A 23,998-nucleotide genomic window follows, 5' to 3' on the forward strand; every position below is an offset into this window, starting at 1 on the left:
GAATAGGAATGTAAAACGTTACATTTTTAACACTTACTCCGGCTTTCATCAACGTCGTTGAACTTTGATCTTATCGTTAGTTTAATTCATAATTCTAAAGGGAGAGACACAAAGAGACAAAGGACGAATTAAACTAATTGTAAGATCAAAGTTAAATGACGTTGGTGAAAACTGGAGTAATACCCGTTTCTGAGCGGAGAGAATTTTCCGAGGGGCAAACCTCTGAGGGCATTGTGGTGTACTAGTAATTACATTCAGTATCTTAGTAGTAAAATGTATGGTGAAATTTCAAAAACTCTCATGATGTTCAAAATGCCACGTTGTCTCACGATCACATGATTTTCAGGACAATTTTTAAGAGAAACTTCTCTCCGTGCACCAACGCGGATTAACTTTAATCTCGATTCAACTCACTTTATATCTTTTTCTAGTTTTAAAAATTAGAAAACGATGAGAAGTAATTTAAACCGAGATTAAAGTTAATCTGCAGCGGCAGAAACGGGCATTAATGTATTTAAAATAGGAGTAGAAATGTCAAGTATCATATTTTTCTCACTTAATGTGAGCATCTCTAGGAATACTTCATTTGCTTCTTGTTGCCAAGCGCGAAATAATTTCAGCAGAAATTCAGGTTCACGTTACTTAATCAGCTTTGCAAATAAGTGTTAGCACACTGAAAAAAATTTCTGGTTGAATATGGACGAATCAGATAATTCCTTTAGGATTTACCAGAATTTCTGTAAGATTACAGGAATTCTTGTAAATCCTAAAGGAATTCTGGTAAATCCTAAAGGAATTATCTGATTCGTCCATATTCAACCAGAAATTTTTTTCAGTGCAGAGACGAAAGTAACAAGACTACGATAAGTGTTTTTAATAACGATACATTTCCGAGTAGATAAAGCTGATGATACGTGAGAGAGCTATTGGTGAGAACTTTTTTATGCGGAAACTTTGATATTTGCGATGATAATTCGGCGCTGCTTGTGAATTTTTAACATATAAATGACTCCTCGTCGTTAATGTAGTCGAAAACGCGAATAAATCGATAGGCAATCGGAAAGATTGAGAGAAATATAAAAACCTGTTTGATCTCTTACTACACAGCGCGCGTTATACAGCTAGCGTAAAAGAATATACCCGCGTAAACATGGATCGCGTGAGTTCTTGCTCGTATAAGTACGCGACGCGCGTATACGAGCACGACGACAGCGGAACACGGCGGTGGAAAGCAAAACGCAAACCCCCGATGCAAATCACGGCCGGTAAACTTTACAGCGTGTGGACGCGGGGCAGAAAATGAAAACGCCGCGCCTACGTCGGCGGGCGCGCGCGGATGCAAATAAATCAGCGCGGGTCCGCCGCGCGACTATGGCGGTAGAGAGGAAACGGACGGAGACGTGGAAGCGACGGCCCAGAGTAAAGGAAGGAGGAAGGATCGGGGCGGGAGGGAAAATAAAGGTGCGCTATAGGAGGGGGTGGAATCGGACGAAATAATGTGCGCGAGATTGCTTGTAACCCGAGGACCCTCTCGCGAGAGAGTAACCCAATCTTTTTCTCCCTCTCCTCCTCGGTCCACGTTGTTCCATTGTCGCCCATCGTTAGACGAAGCCAACGGGACGTTGAGCTAAGAAAGGTCGAGTGGGTATCCGCGATGGGGGGGGAGGGTACAAGAATACGATTATTTATTCCCAATGAATATCGATGACGGGCCACCGAGCGCATATCGTCGTACCCTCGACTCGCAATAACGATCGAATGGCACTCTCTGCTTCGCCATTGCGAGCGTATTGCGCTCTCCTTCTGCCGTCGTGAATTAACGTCTATGCGCCCGCGATACGCTCGTTGCATCTAATATCGATTAAACCGTGCTTCCCGTCAGGATGACTTAATTACCGATATATTTAACGGAAAGCGCTATTTGTCACTTTTTAATTTTGGAGCTCACACGTTGGCGGTTTTGAGTCTTTTCATTGTTGTTCTCTCTTCACCTACCTCACTTTTCGGGGGCATTCCGGCCCCGTGCGGGCTGAGCGTCGCCGACGATGTGGAATGAGGCGGCACACCGGGGTACAATTGCGAATGTGGGGATAGCCCGTGGGCATGGGGGTGCGTATGAGGATGCGGCGGTGGCGGTGGCGGTGCGGGTGGCTGCAAGGGGTGCGCGTGAGGTAAGAGCGCCGCTGCGGCCGCGCTCCTCAAAATGTGGGCCTGGATCTGCTGCAGGTGCGGCGCCATGCTGGGATGCATGCTTAACGCTGGACTCATTGCTGCGACACAATACAGATCGGTTAATTACTTATCGATCGCGAATTACGTTTTTTATTTCAAGGAGAACGCTTTGGCAATGTGATATTTGCATCCAAGTCATACGTAAATGCCAATGGCTTTGCTGCAGCAAGACGAAAGACCCCCGTGGTATCACATGATGCAAACATTTAAAAGATACCTGAGAATTTACGAATATTTGGCAATTGATGAGCTTAATGCCTTACACGAATCGCTCGAATACGGTTGCGATACAAGAATAACAACGAAATCGGGCCGTATGTCCGTTCTTTTGACAGTCCGCGCACGACACGCCGGACTTCCGGCACGTGGGCTAAGCTTGCATTTCAATCGCGAGCCTATGTTACGAAACCATAAAGTAACCGTGCGTAGGTGTACCATTATACTGTGCATACATGGTAGCTCGAATAAGCTCGTATTTGTTCGACTGTAATCGTATAAATTTATATGTTAATCATATTTACATTATGCTTTTATAATAACCTATAATAGCCGGCGTAGCTTTGATTGACAGAGTACTATCAATAGAATCTGGCGAATTTAATTTCTATTAGCTACGGTGCAAATGTAAATTGGGATCCCTGAAAATTGTGCGGAGTAAGGGCGAGGTGGATAGGAAAGGGTGACGAAGGTAGAACAACGGTGCAGGTGGTGTGTATTTCACAATGGTGTGCATGCATCGAAGGCAAATTTAACGAGCAGGAACATCCTGCGGGTATTCGACGATGCAACGCCGACAAACGACTGGCGTGCCACGCCGCCTGAATTTTAATTCGTTAATTACTTCATTTAATCGCAAATTACCGGGCGTTCTTAACTCGCAAGCAAGAAGGTTGCCGCCTATATAATAGCTTCATGTGCACTGGTACTGTAATACGTCGCCGCCTACCGCCTTCGATCGTTCCTTAAAAGCGTACCTTCTCGCTCGAGCCACAATGACAATGTGCATTAGCCCTTTAATCCCGTCACGAGAAATTATGTTTGCTATAAATCGTGACTCGATGCCCAATGCGTCTTCGAACAATCGTGAAAAGAATTGATTCTCATTTGTAATAGAAATTTTGCGAAATGGTTAAGTTGTACGATGATCGATTGATTGAAATGATTGATGGCAAACGGACGTTTTACTTACCAGCGGAGAGATGTCCGTAGCTTCCGCTCGCGCTACTACTTCGCGAACCGTTCACGATGGACGCCAAGCTATTAGGGCTAAATCGAATCATGCTGTCGATGTCGAACCTGTCCGAATACGGTGAACTGCTCAACGCTCTCTTCCGACTCGCCCTGATGGCTGAGGCTCGCGGACTTCCTAGTCGCGACGATGCTGAAACTGAAATTGAAAAAAAAAAAAGAATTTAACCTGACACTTGTAGATAGATGTAAAAACCTGCAACTTTCAGTCTCTCCCATTACTCTCTTTTGACCCCACTCGCTCGCCATTCCTATGTCAAACAAGCTGACAGAATTTACAATTTAATTACCACTGTCACGTGCTAACATGATCTTCCTTGGAACACGCATTTTTAACATTCATCGCTGAGGTGGTAATCGGGTACACAGGTAGGAAGAAGTCAGATGGAAAGTGAAGAAAAATCAAGAATGTTGAGTGTAAGAAGAGAGAGAGAGAGAGAGAGAGAGAGAGAGAGGGGGGAGGGGGGAGTCGAGAAGACCGAGGAGAGAGCCCGATCTTGTGGCTTGAACGTTTTAGCGGCGATTTGCCTGCGACCGCAGCGTAACGACGTAATATACAAACCACTTTCTTAAGAGCGTGGTGGCGGCTCGCTTGTACGTACCATCGTTGGTTACACGGTGGCGGTTACGCTCTCGCGTCTTTCTCTCTCTCTCTCTCACACACACACACACATACACACACACACGCACACTCTCGTCTCTCTTTCTCTTCTCCTACCCTCCCCCAACCCGATTTCTTGCTCTACCATCGCGGGATTAAGCCGCGAGTGCTCTCTACCTCGCTTTCGTACCCCTTTTTCTTCCATTATTCCTCCTCGTCCTCTCCCTCTTCTCCCCTCTTTACCCTTCTTCTTCTCCTGTGTAAGGAGCAACGCGATACACAGAAGACGAGCACGAGAAGCGAGCCTACCCTTCTCCTCGATTTCCACTCGGTTGATCGCTCGTTCGCGCACAACGGGTATAGAGTTACTCGCAGTTGGAGATCCCCTTGCTCGCCTTCTTCTTCCTTTTTTTCTTATTCGCGAAACCCGCTCTCCTCCTCCTTGTCTCGTCGCGCCGGCCTACACGGAGGGCCTCTCTGCTTTGTCCCCTTCATCGGTTATTAATTCGGTCAATGATCAAATTTACGGTGGTCAACGGCGACGGTGGCGGAACGAAAACCGGCGGCTTAACTGCCCTGCGGTTTTTCCGCATGACGTGGGATGCATGCTCAATGAACGATTTATCGGCTCACATTGCTACACTTGCTTTCTCGTAACCTTGTCGCCGCGGTACCCTGGCATTACGTCCGATCCGGCTTGACACTTGCGATCGTGACGTTTTCCAAAAATGTATCGAATCGAATTAACGAACGAAATTTAATGAAACCTATCGTAAGACGATCGGATTTTTTCACATTGTCTCGCAACAGGAATCGATTATCTCATCCGCCGAGACGAAAAAGTTCGCCCTACCGTATCCGGTTCGCGTCGCGTCGCGTCGCACAGTTCTCGCTGACTTTAATGAATATGCGAATGTGGATCCTCCTTCGTTCCTTACCGTTCATCCCTCGCTCGGTCTACCAAAGTACCCCTTTCCCCGCGAGTTCCAGGACCCCGACACGCTCGATAAGTTTCAACTCTCCTCTTCTTCGCTCCCTCGCACAGGTCGAACATGGGATTGAGACATGTAAATTGGTGCAATCGTGCACTCCGATCGGCGCGGCTCCACCGATGCTACTACGCGAAGCATGCCTTGGCAACTACAGCGCATTTCAAACAATATCCTGTCCGAGTGTTCAACCGAAGCTCGTTCGTTTCAACTCTAAGGCCCGGTCGTTCAACTTTAAGCTTGGCTCAATTCATCCATTGTCTATCTCCAACTGTTCCCTTAGAAAGAGACAAACAATGAATTAAACTAATATTAAAATTAAACGACGTTGTTGAAACTGGGCCTCAGCTTCGTGTATCTCAAATCTATTTAATACCTTAAACTGCAAAAGATTTAACGTTTAACGCTGGAATATTTTGTTAAGGTAGACAGAAAATTCCGAGTGTTCGATTACAATACCACGATTGTTGAAAATGCACATATATACATTTACATGCGCGCCCGCAAACGTGAAAGTCGCGCCTAGTGAAAAGATTGAGTCCGAGTTAGAAAGAGAAGATAAGGAGGGCGGGAAGAGAAAATGTGAGACAACCTGTAGGGTAGGCGCTAAGGTGTTAATGAGGTCGTGTCGCTCCGAGTCGATTCAATTATGCGGCGGTGGCGGCTAACGAGGCCCCGTTTACCCTTTCGGTCGTCTTTTAGCCTCTCGGCCTCTTAACCAGTCGATCTCCTACCTGCCGGTAGTGCCACTACACCTATGGCTAGGCACGGCACACATAACTCAGTCACACGTACACACGTCAGCGTGGACATTGAAGAGAGGATACACTATTATTGGACTTACCATCAATGGAGAACGGGAATTCGGACGATGCGAGGGTGCTGGCAGGACCTGCGTGTAAGAGGTATTCGGGCCCCAAACCACCCAGTCCTGAAAACAGAGAAAAAGGAAGAAAATAATATTCGCGTAAAATGCAGCGACGAATTGGGCGAGTCGACGAAACCTATCGTCTCGGTCGTCGCTCGAAGAGGGAAGTAAAGCGCGTTATTACCGCGGCATAGATCACGCGCGACGAATCGGGTTCGAAGCGCCTTTGTACGCCGGAGGAGAGACTTCCGGAGGAAATGCGGGTCCCCCCCCCCCTTTCTTTTACGGGGCCTTCCGATTCGTCGTTTGTCGCAGAAGAGGTAACGGATAGTTCTTGTGTTCGGCACGCAAACACTTCTATCGGTACGTATACATATGCTGCCAGATAATTACCGTGTAGTGAGGTGTTGGGACTGTGTGTGGAGGCCTGGAGTTGATGGTAGAGGTGGTCCATGTAGTTGATCCGGTAAGCGGGATGTAGGGCCGTATGTTCCGCAAGGGGATGACTTCTACGTAGAAAATCACCACCGGTCCCGTTGCCGGCAGTCCCGCCCCCGCCGCCACCGCTGCCTCCGCCACCACTTCCGCCTCCGCCGCCACCCCCGCTGCCGTTACCGTGTGTTCCAATCGCCGCCGAGCTGCCGGATAATCTGAAAGGCGCAAACGCGAATGTAAAGTTAATCGAAGATGCAAGGTCAATTCGCTTGCGGCTGTTAAAAGTAGCGAAATCCATTCTCGGGAATTGCTAATAGATGACGGTAAATGTCGTTCTCCATCCCCTGCGTATGATAACTCTCATTAACGAAACGTATTTCTGCCGGGACGCTGGTGATTTACAGCGAGGAGTAAAAAGGAAAAGTATTCCCGTTTGACGGATGAAATTACGACACACTTGGTGAACGCGACAAATGGCGCGTGTCTCTTCGTCAAAGCTCCTATTCGCGTCGTTTCTTGACGCGGACAGGTGTTTTCCATCAATGGCACGGTCGTATGATCAAAGTATAACTTTGTTCGCGGGATAAGATAATGCGTTTTTGTTTGTCGTTCTCACTGAGACGTCACAATGCGCGCGCTCGTTCGTTTCGAGGAACGGAGGCCCGTGATCCAGAAGAGAGGAAACAAACCGTCGCGAGAGAGGCAGCGCGCCTCGTTTTGAATGATGGCAATTCGCCACGCTCGAAACATCGAGAAACGATGCGTGTCCGGTGCCTTCAAAGATCCTCTTCCTCGACGCGCCCGGGTTCTTTCGCACTCAGACTCCACTAACGGCGGTCTCGTGCGAGTGGACTGGCATATTTCAAGGCAGTCAAAAACGTGCGCTTATATATCCTTGTTAAATATTACAACACTAAATCAGCGCATTTAAACACCAATACGCGCAGACCTGCGCAGTGACAGGTATGAACGATAAAACGTACGAACTACAAAAAGACCTATCGTATTCTTCGAAATATTTGAAACGCCAAAGACTAATTCCAAAAATATTCTTCTTTCAATTATCATTGCGGACTCTTTTGTTTTAATTCTTTATAAACATGCACCCTCAGAGAGATTTCTGTTACTGAGACAAAAATATTCTCGACGCATTTATATTACTCACAACCTCATTTAGTGTAAAGACAAGATCAACGCCCGTTTACAATCAATCTCAATAGCGTCAAATTTCACGATAATCAAAGCAGATGTTTACGGCCAAGTTATCGAGACGATCGGACCGTTTCTCAACGAGAGAATGAAATTTTCTCAGCTAATCGAGCCCCACGATCAAACACGGAGACGAGTACCGTGCGTGGAAGAGAGTCCTGATATCACAAGACAAATATAAAGGTCTAATTAGCCGGCAGTGATTACGGCACGTCGCGAATGATAAAGTAAATAGCACCTTGCGGAACAGAGACGGAGGGACGATTGGCGCGTGTCGCAACGTTTTAAGGCGGATTACGATGTTTGAGTCGGTCGCTGTCTAAATATTGGCTCCGCGCTTCCACGAGTTTGCTGAGTAAAGACAACCGGGTCGGCTGTTTGACTTTGCTCAGTGTCCACGGATTTTGATTACTGCCTGTTGGCTGCCCGCTTACAGTGGTCGAACGTGTTAAAACATTTGTCGCGATACTCGTTGACAGGTCGAGGGATCTCTCAATTCCGCATCGCTCTTGCGCCTCTAACAGCAGAAGAAGATGCAAAAGCATATATTACGACACTGCCGCGCTTTTGAAGCGAAGATTGTAAGTTGTTAAATTATTACGATTATTATGCGATAATATTAATTAACTAACTCGTGCGAAACAATGAAAATATATTAGCTGGGGAAAGCGATTTAATCGTTTCCTCTAATAAAACGGCGTCGCCGGAACAGAAATTAGAACGCTTTGACAGGCTGCTTAGTGGCGTATCCTGTAAAAAAGTCGACTGAGAGAGAATCGGGAGGGACACCATTACAATGAAAACATCGTCGACTCCGCCGGGTTTGGCATACTCGTGTTCTCCGTTTTTTCTTTTCGCACCGAGAGAGAAATGGCCGAAAGAGAGACGGAGATTGAGAGTTCCCGCGGTGGCAAGAGAGAAGGACAGGGTGGAAGATGGAAAGGGAAGGAGCGAGCTGTGTCTATTTCCAATCCTGCTGACTGCCAGATGACTCGAGGTATGGCTCTGCCTCTGGCTGCTGCCCTTCCTTCCTTTTCTACTACTCGCCTCCTTCTCCCTTTGCAGCCACCGCTTTTAAGCGTCTCTGTCACACTCCGCGGGTTTTTAAAATATCCACGAATCCGACGACACATATCCGACGTGCCTGATTTACTTTCTTCGGCGAAGGAAAAAAATGCTAGATGCTGGATGTAAAAATCGCAAGAGCCAAAAGTGCATTTCATATTGAAATCAGTTATTTCATCCGAGACGATAGCGACGTAATAAATAATTCTCATTATTTGCATTTACAATCGTTTGGGTCGATTCTTAGATTAAACTACATCGAATGTATGGTGCGAGGAAAGGTATATTTTCTCCCTCGTCTTTGCTTTTAATTTGCCTCTTATTTTCGCTCCTCTTTGTTCCCGTCCCTCCGAAATTCGCGCTCTCCCTCTCGCGCACGCGATCCGTCCGCGGCTCTCTTCTTCCATTCATTGCCACGCCACGGCTTTCCGTCCCCGTCGAAACAGCCCCCACCGACAGATAAAACTCGAGTCGTTAACTCGACACGCCGGAAACCGACACATCTATCTTTATCTACGACCCATCCGCCTCGGGAACCCAGGGATCTTCTTGAAATTCTTATGGCCGCCGCTCGTTCCTTCTCGGTGACGCTCATATTGAAATCGTTCATTTCCGATCCTTCTTTCGAAGCTTAGGTCACTCTCGTGGTCACTTTTCGTTGGTGATTTCTAAACCAATGCAATTTGTATTAATCCCGTGGTAAGCTATTCTCTGTACACATGCGAATGCAATTCATCGTAGAATCGCGCAGAAGAAGTACGACTGCCGATAGTCGGAATGATCGAGCAGATGAGAATTTCTGGAAATTTCAGCGGCGATAATTCAGTGATCGCTGAGCAGACACGCGACGTCTCGGTCGGTTTAATCTCGGGAGGCAGAAAGGGGAGGAGAAGGGTCGGCGAAGCTGGGTGAAGAATTAAGGTTCGCAAGCTCATTAACGTGACTCGTGGTAATGAGGCGAGCTAAGCGGTGCCCGGGAACATCTGCCCGGTTTCCCTGTTGCCTCGGAACTTGAAAAAGAAATATAGAGACCGCGACGACGGAAAGAAGCTCTGTGGGTACGAGGGGCGAGCCGAAACGGGGTAAAAGGATGCGGCTTAAGCACGAGCCGAAAGCCGATCAGCGCGATGTGGTAAGGCGAGAGATTAGGCCCTCGCCGAACTTCATCCCTCTCTACATCGGATATGCGCGAGTCGGTGTAAGATGACTCCTTATAATTTGCGCCGAACGATAATCCTGTGACTCGTCAAAAAAATTGACGCTCCATAATGAGAGTTGTATCAATCCTTACGATCCCGAGGAATCCTACATCATTAATCCTCGTATTATTGCTCGGATAAGTGGCGCATGTATTTTCTCCGTTAGCCAAGGCGACCTTTGATTCAGAAGAACGTTGAAAGTGCGGTGTGTTCACGGGGTCTCGAGTTATAATATTTATCGCTGTACATTTGCTGTACGCGAGAACGCCGTGGGAAGGGGAAAGAAACCATGTGGCGCGAGGACCGCATGGCAGTGCGAGTGGCACGCGATTCAAACGCGACCACGGGAAAGAAGAGGAGGAAGAAAGCTGAAGATAATGACTTGAAGGAAAGTGACACGCCGAGGGATTATCATTTTTTAATATAATCGCCAGTCGCTGCCGCGCGACAATATGGATTACCTCCCCGGCGAGTTACTTGTGGAAACCGTTTGGAATCTGTAGGCGACGAGAAGTGGAAATAAACAATGCCATTCACGTCCATTTCCCTCGCGGACTTCTACGGTGGCTCCACGCCACATAGGCCAGTCGTTGGTGGAGCTCCGTGCCGAGCTCGAGATAATTTTTCGCAACTCTACACACTCTTCGCGGGTGATCTATGGTCGCGATCCTGGCCTCACGCCAGAATCGCGTTTTCTCGACTCGGGAGAGTGTCGGCGACTCGGATACCGTGGTGAACGTCTTAAGCCCCTACTACGAAAAGTCGTGAAACGTCGCGGGCCTAAAGGCTGGAATTATTTTCGATGGACACGCAGATATAGTTTCTGCGCTTGGCGCTTATGCGCGGGGTCGCGGGGTTGAGTCGTATAATCTTATATTTAGCGCCTCGGGGCCCTTCGAGTTACACCCCTCTGCGACTTCGACGAGTCCAAGTGAATTTCGTGTCGCGAGATCACTCGTACCACGCGAAATCCCTGTGACTTTCCTCAATTTATGAATTCCAAGTTTTTACATTGGGTTGTATGTACGGTTTAAAAAATAGTGACGCGCGCTATAATAGCGATGACTAAGATGAGCAAGACTTGGGAAGCGCGTCTCCCGGCAATAAGATTACGCGCTCTAGAATCGGGCGCGATGCTTTCAAAACGAGTTCGGAGCGCAAGAGGAAACTCGATTACGATCAGGCAGAGCCTCGTTAATCAAGGTATTTACACGCGAGATCGGTCGCCGGCCTATCGATATGCGAAACGTCGCCGCGGATCGATCGGAGCCGCGCCTTCGCTGCAAATCCGGCCTAACGGCGCACTATATGCTCGCTCGTAGTGTTATTTATAGGCTATTCGAACGCTGCGTAGCGCGCGTCTCGCGTACGTGCGTTTAATTCATTTGAGCCGGAGATTCGTCCTCGGATACCTCGTGGAAGACAAGCCGTGCCGCTCGTAAGTTATGTGCGAATTAGCAGTCCCCGCTATTAGCACGCGCAGTCGGGACATTTTTTCCTCGCGGAAACTTTCAGATTTAGATATCACTTTGTAGGCTACAAGTGTACCTCCGTTTCATGTCGTTCATGTTATTACATTTCCATGAAACTTTACTCGCTGCATAAAGTCACGCGGTATTGAAATTTACAAGCCGCAAATTGTTGTCGTCGTATCAATCGCAATTAAACAAATTGGGTAACGAGTAAAGATTAATCTGCCTAGACTATGTTTAAACATAATAGAAACTCGGAGTAATGGTTATTTCCCTTTTATTCCGTTCAGTTTCACGACAAGTGACGCGATTCGCAGTTTTGCCGTCTGGACACATAACTGGGCAACGTTAATGCACTTTTTGTGTTTTCGCGAGAGAAATTTATCGTACCAGCCCGTAGATTTATCGCGGTTCTCGTCCAATCTCCACCTCTGCCTGATGTATCCTTCGCGATCGCAAAAGGATTTCCAAAACGATGTAGAATCTACTCAGCAGATAGCGTAATGGTGTACAAGTCTATCAAAATAAAAAACTAATAAATATCAAGAATTTTTTCCATTTCTTCGCGAATCAAATTAATCACGTTTAATTAAGCCGTTTATCAGCTATGTAATACAATATTTTTCTAGCCCTGATCTTTTAACAGTTTTATTAACTATCGCTGAATATATTACAGTGTAATATCAAATATTATAGATACTTTTGGGATTTTGCGCGACGGTTTTTGAAAATGAGGTTAGTCAACCCTCACAATGGCATTCTATCGTGCCACCACAAATGAACTTATTACCGTAAACGGTTTATCCGACAACAGGATATTTCTAAGCGCAGCCGACGCCTCTTTAATGAAACGTTTGTTGCCTTACCGCTCCGACACAGCAGAAACACGCGATTTAGCCGTAGGATTCGATTATACAAGGATACGTCCCTTCGTAGGTTTTGTACGTGCGACGCTTACCAATTCCCCGTCTTTCTGGTTCCGGTTGCGGCTTAGTAGAAGTACGCCGCCTCTTTGTCGTCTCTGCCTTTTCAGGTTTCGGTAAAATCGACATGCGAGGCAGGCAGGTAACGTCGTCGTCGACGACCAGGCGCCACTAACGAAGTAATTCGTGCACAAAAATGTTGCGCGCTGCAACTTGCATTATTCATCATTTGTGACTCTTTAACGCTGGGAAACCGTTTCGCCCGTCTTGCTTAAGTATCGATACTCTCGGAATTAATTTCTTTTCATTCACAGACACTTTTTCGAAAGCGTTAATTTAACGTCGAGTATTGAAATCACTTGTGAGTGTAAAGTTCTAAGATCGTAGAGTCTGAATGTAGGTACTCTCTAATGTCTTTGGAGTGAAAATACTGCCATGGGGTGAAATATTTACCCTATTGGACTGAATATCTACTCCAACAGAGTGAATATTTACTCCAATAGAGTGAATATTTCTCTCCATGGCAGAGTTTTTATTCCAAAAATTGTAGAGAGTAAAGTCCGAAAAATAAAATACATTTTTACATATTTTAAAACATACACGGAATTTTTTCTTAAAATTTGTCCTGAAAATCTAGTGATCGTGAGACAACGTGGCATTTTGAAGTACTTTATGAGTTTTTTGAAATTTTACCATACATTCTACATGTATACCGAGGGGAAAACCACTGACCAAAATCTTGTACACCAATGCCCACTAATGCCCAGTGCATTACTTTATCTTATTATCTTATTTTACCTTATCTTATCTTTATAATGCTCCAGCAAGCCCTAATGCCCAAACTAATGCCCGAAAATGCCTAGTAACACCTAGTAATGCCGCAAATATGTACACCACAATGTTCTCACACCGGTTTCCCCCTCGATGTATAACTAAGTATAATTACGAGTAAAATGTATGGTAAAATTTCAAAAAACTCTTATAAAATCCTTCGTAATGCCGTGTTGTTCCCAGATTACATAATTTTCAGGATAAATTTTAAGAAAACATTCTCTCCGTGTATTTTACGACATTATATACATATATGGAATGCGCTTCCTTATACAACTATAATATCTGCATCAAATGGGGTTATATAATTATTAGAATGTATTATACATTCATGCTAGGCGTTCATACTGGTATTAATCACAATATTTGTTAAATGATTTTCGGAAATTATTAAACATAACGAGGCGGACAAGGGCTTTAAAATGAGTGCCGCGTGGAATGCATTCATCGCGCAGGCAGGAAAGACCGGCATCCGTAGAGGGTCGCAGGTAGACGAATATGGTGGGTACACCGAGAGCCGTGACTAATGACTCTATTGACGGGGAATCGAAGGACGTTTATCGACACGGAGAAGCTCAAGGCAGTACTTGTTTTCGACGTGTTTCCAAACGGTACTCCGAAAAATTTGTCGCTTTTTTAATTACGCCGAAAACCCAACGGTCTCGAATATCTTTCCACATTTTTCCGTATCACGGATGCGTCGGGAGAAAAAAACTTTTTCTTAATTTAGCAATGAAGATTTTAGTTATGCTCCGGCGTCTGTTGCTGCCCCTTTCCGTCTTTCTTTCTGTCTCTTCTCCGCGCGCAGAGTTAGAAGAACTACCGCGTTTTGTCACGCTTTTTAAGTAGAACGCTGTAACGCGCACGTGATTGCCTCGTACAATTACCTGCGAATCTGCCCGTCTCTCTCTTCATCTTCGCTGTCGGCTCGGCGCGAGACGTATATCCTACGCCTAATGTACAACATGGCGCGAACATGACACAAAACTACGGAGAGCCCCTTTTTTTATCGCGACGCCACGCTTCATTCCGTCCACCTGAAATTACGCTCGCTAGCTCCAATCTCTGCTCGCAATATGGGATAAATGACGGACCTACGCTTTGCCACCGGCAATGCTGAATGGACGATTACAATATTGAGCTTGTGGCGCGGGACATCTTATTTTCGAATGCGTGAAGTCACGTCTATTTGTAGTAGCGTTTCATAATAGACGCAAGAATATTGGAATTTTAATAAGCGCTCTGCTAACTAAAGCCAACGGCACACGTGTTTTTCCTACTGGATCGCTTACGGGAGCCAACCAGGATTTAGCTTTAAGTCACCTGATCTAAAACTCTGCATCCTTATTTGTTCTCGTAAACAATCCAGTAGGAAAAATAGTATCGTGTGCCGTTGGCTTAAACCAGATTCCCGCACGCACGCGTATGTCGTGACAAAGTAACGCGAAGCAAGTTGCAAAAGGTACAATCCGGAGGAAGCACTTCGAAATGTTCATTTTTTTTCTTAACAGCACGAATCTTCAAGCGGACATTTAACTCGCAAGTACGTTTCATCTCGCGTTACGTACACACATTTTCTCACCCGGCTCTCCCTTGAATTCTTTTACCCCGTCGATTTCGTTACACGTGAGGAGACCTGCACAAACGACGCTGTAATCGCACGCGTGTGCTCGCGCGAGGCAAGGTCGGTCCAAAAGCGCGAGCCTACAAGGTTCCCTCTTCTCCACCTTCCCACCTCTCGAACCTTACCCGTTCGCGCGCTAATAAAATGCGCTCCGTTCGTTCGCTTCTCGCAAAGCCCTCTTTACATTTACATGGCCGGACCCCGCTCGGAGCGCGCGGCTACGTGGTCGTGAGAGGACATCGCGCTCATGAATTTATCTCGCGTTCTCCACTACCAGCGCGCCGTGACGTGTCCGGGCGCGAAGGGGGAACGAGGGAGGAAAAGGGACAGGACGATCTTGGTGGATCGCTGGACCACGGTTCCACAGACGGAGGGATTTCATTCGGAAGTTTCAAAATTAGTCAGCGGCCCCGCATTTATGATTTCATTATACTACGATGACACGTACGCAATTCCAATGCCGTTGCCACGACTGCACATGAATGTTGCAACTCAATTTCCTTTGCGTTAAATTAGTTAATCAGGTTGATCAGTAAGTGGCGAGTGTGGCGCAGAGAAATGTACGCTGCTTAGTAAACAAATGAACGAAAAGATCCGAGTCCAAATCCACGGACACCGCTGGTTCTTTCGGAATTTCCCGAAGGGAAGTGGCAACCATCGAGAATGTCCTGCCACACATACCCCTTTAGGGGATAATAGCCCTCCGGTTTGGAGGTTTTCTTCGGCAAGACTAGCAGCCTACCAAAGATGAAGTGAAGCCAAATGCTCAAAGTACCAGAACGAACTGAATAAAACAGGCTTCAGGCTGAATACTCGAGGAAGAAGAAGGTTCATTAGTCTTGTAAGACGCTTACGTAGCTTCGTCATTTACGCGAAACGCTTGGAGCAAAAGTGGCTGTGCGTATCTTTCCTAGAATATTTGTCGAACTGTGTTCCCTCTCGTTAGCGCGGGCGACCCTTCAAAGGCGAAGCGAGTCAATTCTGAGTCGCAGCCAGCCGGTTCGCGATCCGACGTGTAGAAGCGAGGATGCGCGCTCGATGCCTGCACTTGCACGCGATACCGAGCGAATTGTAAATAGTACCGGGGGAATGGGTACGCGAGCTACGCGTCGGTGGCGATCGAGCCGAGGTATATATCCAGAGGGGGTCCTAGGGCCCGGGTCCGGCCGGGAGCGCTGGTGGAGGAACGGGCCGGGACGGAACGCGCGGAGGTGGATGAGAGAGAAGGTAAGGTGGAATAAGAAGAAGCGGGACGCGCTAGGGCTGCCAGGCCGCCGGCGCTGGGCCGCGCGTGTATCCGCCCACGTAATCTTGATTGTCGACACACCTCCACCTCCGCCGCCCTCCGCCGCGAAACGCACCAACACACCTATCCGCGTGCGAGCGCGAGCGCGTATCACCTTCTCGATGTATCGCGGATACGTATCGTGAACGCGAGCCCAGAGGCCCCGCCGGGCACCTTGTGCACGGGCCCGGATGCAACCCTGCCCGCGATGGGGCACCAGGGGCGTATCGGGATCTGGGGACTGCGTCGTAAAGTCGTCCCCGTAATTGAATCAGCGAGATATATGTAATTGCGATCGACGGAAATGCACGCGAGAGACCGCTACGCGATCGGATGCGTTGCGAATCGGTGCCTGCGTCGCCCAAGCCCGGGCTGGTGGTCGCCGCACACGAGCATCCAACTCACAATCAGCCGCACGGCGCTGAATAAGCGTGCCGGGATGCATGCAACTTCGATAAATAGAGAATAGGATATATTTACGGTGTAATCGCGAGGAGATGAGACGCGCTATCTCGTTATCTCGTCACGCGGCTCGTTCGGAGAAGCTCGCTGCCGAAGAGTCATCTTCGTATCAAACAATCGAGATAATTTGCGCGGCGACCAACTGTTTTGCGACGATAGGTCGTATAATACGAATGATAAGGCATGATATACGATCAATTGATGAAAGGTGAAAGAGACTTGATTTCGCAAAACCGATCCAATTGTTAATGTTCTGCTTCGTTAACGCCGCCTCCTTTGGAAATGACGAGGCCGGCAAAAGTGTAACGTTAATGCGGATTCATTGAACTTTGGGTACAGTCTTCGCGTCTACTTCTACGCCACTTCTATGCCACTGCTACGCAATCCCGTTTTCTTTGCACGTCCATACTGAAGAACCGAGCGTGCATTTCACTTCGTTCTCTCCAGCTTCTATCCGACTTTGTGCGGGTGACTTCCCCCGCTATTCGTTGCAGAATGGGAGCTTAGACAGGGAAACAAATGAGAGGCCGCGGACTATAATGACGCGGACAACGGGAGGGGAAAGGAAGGAGGGATAAGAAATTGGATAAGAAAGTAAGGTCGGTCGTGTGGTGGTGCATGCGGTCTTCAGCTGCGTTTGCGCGAGCGTGTGCGTGCGTGCGTGCGTGTGCGAAAGCGCGAAAGGGAAGAAAGGAGGAGAGGGGCAGGGCAGGGGGGGGGCGGGCGAAGCTAAGGTGGAGGATTTATGAACGACCGAAACAGGCTGCGAACCCTAGGCCCTTCGCCTGCTTCTCTTCCTCCGCTTTCTTTTTTCTTTCTCCTTCTTTCTTTCTCCCCTTTCTTTTTGTTTCGTATTCCGACCTTAGCGCGAGTGGTATACCTGGCCCTATCTTGCCGCCGCGCCACATCGTGCCGTGCTGTATGCACGCAAAAAGCACAGTTTCATCCTGTCTCGCTGCCCTCCAACGCTCTCTTGCTCCACCTGCGTCTCTTACCGCCGACTGTCTCTCTTTAAATTTTACATTGTCTCCATCGTGGTCGTGACAAGTCGTCGATTCGATTATGCACCTCGCTCTGCGGCCTTGCTGGTTTTTGCCGCGGAACTTGCGGTTAACCGCGATCGCGTGCCATTCTCAAGAGGAAAATCGATTTCTTACGCGAAATTATACATCTCTATGAAAAAAAAAACTGTGATTGCAATTTGACAGGCGATATTCTCTTAGACTTTTAATCGCTGAGCGGGAAGACCCGTCCCAGTTCTCGGGCACGTTAGACCTCGCGCGACGGAAACGCATCGACGGAAACACCGGTGGCGGGAGTAGCAAGTCGTAATTTCGTAATGCGAGGATCCACCTGTATTGAGACGGCAGTGCGGCCTCTCTTAATTAACACCGCGTTACTCGTAGCGGACGCCAATCGAGTCCCGGGATCTAAAATCAATTTAGATCCCCGATCCGCGATAGCTTCTCCGTGCCTACCCTCCCACGAGACTTTCCGCGGTGGAGCCCTTCGGTGAAGCCGGAGAGCACGCTACGGGGTATCGTGCCCTCCGCATCCACGATCTCCGGCGGGGAGGAGCGACAAGAATGGAACGGCGCGGAGGAGCGCGGCCCGATGTCGGTGTTGTTGCTGCTGCTGCTGGTGGTGGTGGTGATAGTTACGAGGATCCATGGGGGCCTTACGGTGCCCCGTGGTATAACGTGGGGTAACTTAATATTCCGGGTAATAAATAAGAGAATGCGGCTCTGTCCGCCCCACAAAAAACTTCCCGCGGGCCAAAGAGCAAGACGCCCACGTTTCTCGTAGTATCTACAGTCCGGAGTGGCCCGTCCACCCACCTCCTCCACTTTGCCCCGCGAGCGGGAACTTTGGGGGCCCCGCTTTAACCTCTGTGGCCCCCACGCTTAACACCCGAACGTTATCCCGCCGCGGCATCGCGTAATTAAGTTATTACGCTCGCGGGGCAACCGCGGCGCAGGGGCTCTTGCCCGCCGTACGATGGATGTACTGCCGTTCCCCCTACCTCATTCCCGTTGAGAGGAACGAAATTTCTCAGCAAGAATTTCGCGCAGAGGCGAATGGAAAAAATCACCGAGGGTACGCAACAAAAACGATTTCACGACACGCATTATTGCACTATTTACCATTAATTTTCTAACCGTTATATATTATGTATTAATAAGGTTAGTTGTCAGGAGCTTTTGCTCCACATTGTCACATTTCGTCGCAAATCAAACTGCTTAATACAACATCTAACGTAGCGCCCAATGTTAAATGCATAATGAAAATATGGGTCATCAGTGATGCACGTGACGATTATCATTACCTTAAGAAGGATGGAGAATTTCGCTGTACCTGCAAACGCGTTTGCAACTGTCACCGATGATTCCTCACTTATCCTCCATTATTATGGAAACATAATCTACTCGAATAGAGGGCAGGTGTTCGAGGATGCGTTAAAAGAAGAAGATCGCCGTCTCGACACGAAGCATAGCGTGTACGAGCTTGACCGTTAAAAATCAACCTGTATAACTTTCCCGTAGGCGAACGCGCTTAACCGTCATTATCCGCTTGTATTCATTTTCGCCCTGTTTGCCAATACATATGTATCGTTGGGTTAAGACAGGTGATTCATACTATTTACGAAATAATCACGTATTCCCCAACAATGTTGCCATCTCAACGAGAAGGAGAACGAGCTACGTGTATATCAACTATTGCACATTTACATCACTTTTTCAACCAAATTTATAAACCGATTTTATAAAAATGAAAATTAAAGAAGAGCAAAATGTCCGTCGGTCGAAAAAAACTTGTAATCCTGAACAAGTTTGTACCAATGTCCTAACAATAATTAACAATGAGTGGCGAATCTCTCTCTGCAGTATTAGAAATTTTGAAAATATGCGAGAAAAGATCAAAATGAGAGAGTCGCCAATAAACTTGTACGTTTCTCATATGAATTCCAGACAACTGGGATAAAAAGACTTTAATTTTCGAAGAATATACGTCAGCTTATAAGCAACAATTATATGTAGAAAGAAAGTTTATCTTCCTCTCTTTGTACGCGTAAAAGTGTAAGGAAAAAACTAGTGATATCTTCGATGACATCTAGTTGAAACTACTTCTATTTGCTAGCTTATTTCCTCTATGTCACAATACTGAATCTACAAGGGCTCCTCTCAGCGATGCGCGTCTAGAGTCGTGCTTACAATAACACGCGATACACAATTCGCATTTCGCGCCGAGCCTGTTCGTCATTAAGCCGATTCAAGCTATAGAGATGTGAAAGTTGACGAGTGCGCAGGAGGATGAAGTTGGCGAGTAGCGAGGAGAGCGGACGGAGAGGCAACGAAAGAGGGAAAGAATGGGAGAGCACAAGAAGGAAGATAGGAATGCCGGTGCGTGAAGCCTCCTGCCTCTTAGACAACATTGCCTCGGAACCGCGTCTCTATCAGGCATCATAAATAATTCTGCTATACCAGTGTCTCGTCTCTGTTCATGCATATACGTACACGAAGATATATGTATATATACACGTACACACACACATATATATATATCTCCCATATAAGTATATCTATCTCCGTTTCGCCTTCTCTCTATCTCTTCTTCTTCGTACACTCTCACAACGTTTTTCGGCTACACCACGAACACCTTGAACACGGCGGCACGGCTGTATCCGTGGACCGGTTGGACTAGGAGCGTCTATGTGTGCGTTGGGCCCTTTAAAAGAGATAGCACTCGAGATGAGAAAAAAGAACAGGTGAAACTTGCCGAGGGTCTCTCGGGCTGGTCGATCGAGACTGCATCGCGCGCTCGACTTCGGATCTTAATTCTATACGTTACATTACAGTATTTCATTATTCCCTTAAAATAACTGCGAGATGCATGCCAATCTACTTATGGAATATGTAACTGTTACAGATCATGTTACAACAATCCAATGGTAATTTACTATTTTCAAAAATTTTTCAGTTTTGAAAGATAAAGATAAAGATGAAGGGGGTTTTGGGTCTGGTTTTTTTTTTAAATTAAATTTCCAATCAATAGACTAAAGGATGTTCTCCGTAGAAGAAGGAAAACTGAAAATTGATTCTCGTGGGCAATGTACCGGTCTTGCACATTGGTGCGCGTACACGCGTCGCAAGAAACGCGTCCCTCGTTAGTGCCACTAATTACGAACCGACTGGGACTCCCCCTCGCCCCGCCAGTCTTCCCCTAATGAGTGCCCTAGTGAAGATCGCGAAAAAAAAAACATACTGTAATGCCAAGAATACAAGACCGAGAGAGCGAGAGAGAGAGAGAGAGAGGGGGGGGGGAGAGAATGGAACGCGGAGAGACGGGGGAGGCAGAAGACAGAAAGAGGGGACGTGACAGGGGCACGGCGGCGGTTGCGTGTTTAAGCTTTAATTACCGATTAAGCGCGTGGCGGAGATTACGAAATTCCCTCCGGAGTAATTACCGCCGTGCGCGGTGCGAGTAGCGATCGATGCGCGATCGGTGGCGCAAGTTTCAAGACGGGGCGCCGTTATCCCCGTCGGGGATTCCCAGATTTCACTTAACCGAGAACTTACGATCCGCTCTCCGATGCGATCTCCGACGAATTTATACTTGGCGGTCTCGCGTATAATCCCGCTATCTCCGGCTACCCGCACCTTGTAATTAAATCATTTGACGCGGGTAAATAAATTCGAGGCGTGCATTGGGCACGCGCAATGTCTTTTTTCATCGTTAATTAGTTCGTTGGTGCAGCGCACAATGCGCCGGTAATGCGAGGCTTAATTAGTACACGTCGGCTCGGCGAACGTCGTCGACGTTCGAGTTCGTGCACATCGGCCAGTGGTATCTCCTTTACCAGAATTTCAATTAAATCCTGATTGACAGAAGTGTCTAAAGAGACTTGGACAATCGACAAGATTGGTAGTCGTCGAAGCCGTACTTCCCATTCTTAACGAGCTCCACTTCGAAAACGAAGTTTTCTTCCAACGACTTTATCTTCATTACGGAGGCTGGTCGTGTCAATGTGAAAGCAATTCGAAAAACACTTGTATCGTAGACAGAGATGCAAGCGGATACGAGCTATACAGTTCCTGCTGTAACCACTGCTTAAAAAGTCTCGATAATTTTAAAAATACACTTTTCCCTCGAGTTTTACCCAACGTTAACTGCGTCTCCAACATTTCTGACATTGACATTTCGATAGACTGAGAAAATTACGTTTTTATTATGCAATTAGTGAAAACATACCGCATATTCCATGGAACGTTATCGAAGTCGAGTAGTTACCGAGTCGAGCCACGTGATCGAGAGAGAAAAAAAAGAGGAAAGAGGAAAAAAAAGGATATAAGGATTGAATGTTGGATGCATTCGAAACCGACCGTCAATCGGCGTCTTCCTATTGGAGACATGTTCGCGATTCCAGGCGAGCTTCACCCTGGAAACGAAGTCACCCAGGCGGAGGTCTTTATTCGAATCGCGAAGGCGAATCACGTCCGCGCCGAGGAGCGACATCGTCCCGTAACAAATATGTATCTCCCTCGGTCGGGCCCTATATTCTCCGTATATCCGCGCGCGCGTCCTGCACCCGTGGAGATGGGCCTACCTGCGGCTACTAACACGAGCGCGACTAACTAACTAGCGTACACGTTCCTGTCGGCCCGACCTACCGGCCGTTCCTTCGTTCGTGTTCCGGTAGCAACGATTACGATCCGATCTCCACGCGATCAACGCTGCTATCTTTGTGGAGACTCAGAGTTACGAGCAAAATTATCATATCCCTCGCTAATGAAAAGCTCGCGAGAATCCGTATTTTTTTTTTTACGCAGTAAAAAGAAGCCGAGAAGATGGTCTGGGAAAGAATAGATAATGGGGAAACATGGGAGTTGGACCTGTCGAGAAAGTAATTTATGTTTTGTTCTTAGCACTTTCTTTTTCAAAACTACGGTAGAAAAATCTCGTCGTTCGGAAGATGTCCCGAGTGTTAGCAAAATGGACTATGGTTCGAATCTGACTCGAAGCCTTTCCTACGACGAGGAAAGAACTGGACCCCGTAACAAAGAGATGTCTGCTCCGACGACGGAGTCCTCCAGCGCGGGTGTGCGCATGCGTATGCTTTCGTCTTCATGATTGCGTTCGTGTTACTTCGGGTATCCTCGTGCCCGAGTATTCGTCCCGAGGGGTCTTCGAGAAGGACCAGGATGACGCGTCTGTGATGTTCACAGGTCCTAAGGAAGAATTAGTTGATCTCACATCTGATCACACAAGTGAATATGGCAACTGATCAATCGCTATGTAGCTTCAACTACGTTAAATATCACGGCAGCAATTCGCTCTTCATCCTTAAGCTGAGCTTCTAAGATCAAGATTGTGAAAACCTCGCGATATTTTACAAGAACATGCTGATTTACAGGAAGAATCAAGTGGGACGATTTAACGTTTCAAGAGCTTGATTCTGCCTGATGATTGCATAGATACTGTAACGAGAACGTACGAGAGTGCGTGAAGTCAGGGAGATGGATGGAACGCAGAAATCAAGATCATAACGAGGCCTGGCAGTGGAATCTATTGTATCAAGCGTCTACTTACCCAGAAGCCGTCTTTAATTCATGCCACCGAACCTTTTTCGGTCGTAGCCCTTCGTGGAAGAGCCGCCGAATCGGTAGCTCGAATAGGGTACCGCATGATGTCTATTATAGCACTGAGACCAGCGACAAAAAATTGTAACCTTGCTGTCTCGACGGCATTTTTCTCCCCTCGTCTCTTCTTCCTGACATTTTTATCACGGAATGCGCGCGTGTGCGTTTGCAGTGAACGCGCGTGCTCTTCGCGGGCAAAATTCACTTCTCTCTCGCGCGACTACTCCTCTCTCGGTTTTCTAATTAATCGGAGGAAAACTTTTCTAAATCTGACACCAGTCGAGTCGAGACGAGACTTGGGTTAGCCATCCATGTCACGTTTCAGTTCTGAATAAACGTCAGGCTCGTCAGCGTGTTAAGCCTTATTAGCGAACCTTCGAGGCTCCGACTTCGCGAAATGATGCGAGGCGATCTCGAATTCCCGACGGAAGAATCTTCGCGGGCGCATGTGTGGAACCGGTACAGAACATCTCGGGCGTTTCGATCGTAACGCCTCACGGACGTAACGACTCCGCATTCCTACGAGAAAAATGTCGACCGGGAATATTCCTCCCGGGTCTCGCGCGAGAAGGGCGCAGAGGAGCGTGGAGCAAGAGCTAGAGGAGCGAGGACGAAGACCGAGCAGAGAGATGTCGGGAGGGAGCGAGAACGAACGGAGCGAAAGAGACCCTTGGAGCTCTGCTTCACACGTGGCGACAGTCGCGATGTATTCGCGCTCGCTCGCTCGCGCGCGTACGTACGTATGTATTTATAGCGACTGGCGCATTGTCGGCAGGAGCGAAAGAGGAAGATGAAGAGACGAGACGAGATAGAATTACGCGCGCGCGCGCGCGCGCGCGTGGGGGTTATTGGCGTTAAACGCGCGGCGTTAGCCGTGGTCTAGGAGAGTCGTCGTTCTCTGGTGATGATTAAGCGAT

At 47.6% G+C, this 23,998-nt stretch overlaps 1 protein-coding gene across 1 annotated transcript in view; it reads right to left on the reverse strand.

Annotated features, from left to right (window-relative positions):
• Nucleotides 1–23,998, reverse strand: part of LOC105568174 (transcriptional activator cubitus interruptus) — a 92,097-nt gene that overhangs the window by 9,512 nt on the left and 58,587 nt on the right. Inside the window, exons 2-5 of the mRNA XM_012023622.1 lie at nucleotides 6,332–6,588; nucleotides 5,915–6,001; nucleotides 3,422–3,619; nucleotides 1,996–2,270 (exon numbers count right to left, since the gene is read on the reverse strand). Coding sequence (XP_011879012.1) covers nucleotides 1,996–2,270; nucleotides 3,422–3,619; nucleotides 5,915–6,001; nucleotides 6,332–6,588 — 817 coding nt within the window. The remainder of the gene's footprint in view (nucleotides 1–1,995; nucleotides 2,271–3,421; nucleotides 3,620–5,914; nucleotides 6,002–6,331; nucleotides 6,589–23,998) is intronic.

Source organism: Vollenhovia emeryi, unplaced genomic scaffold (genome assembly GCF_000949405.1).
Source record: "Vollenhovia emeryi isolate VEMERY1.0 unplaced genomic scaffold, V.emery_V1.0 DF939131.1, whole genome shotgun sequence".
Taxonomy (NCBI): Eukaryota; Metazoa; Arthropoda; class Insecta; order Hymenoptera; family Formicidae; genus Vollenhovia; species Vollenhovia emeryi.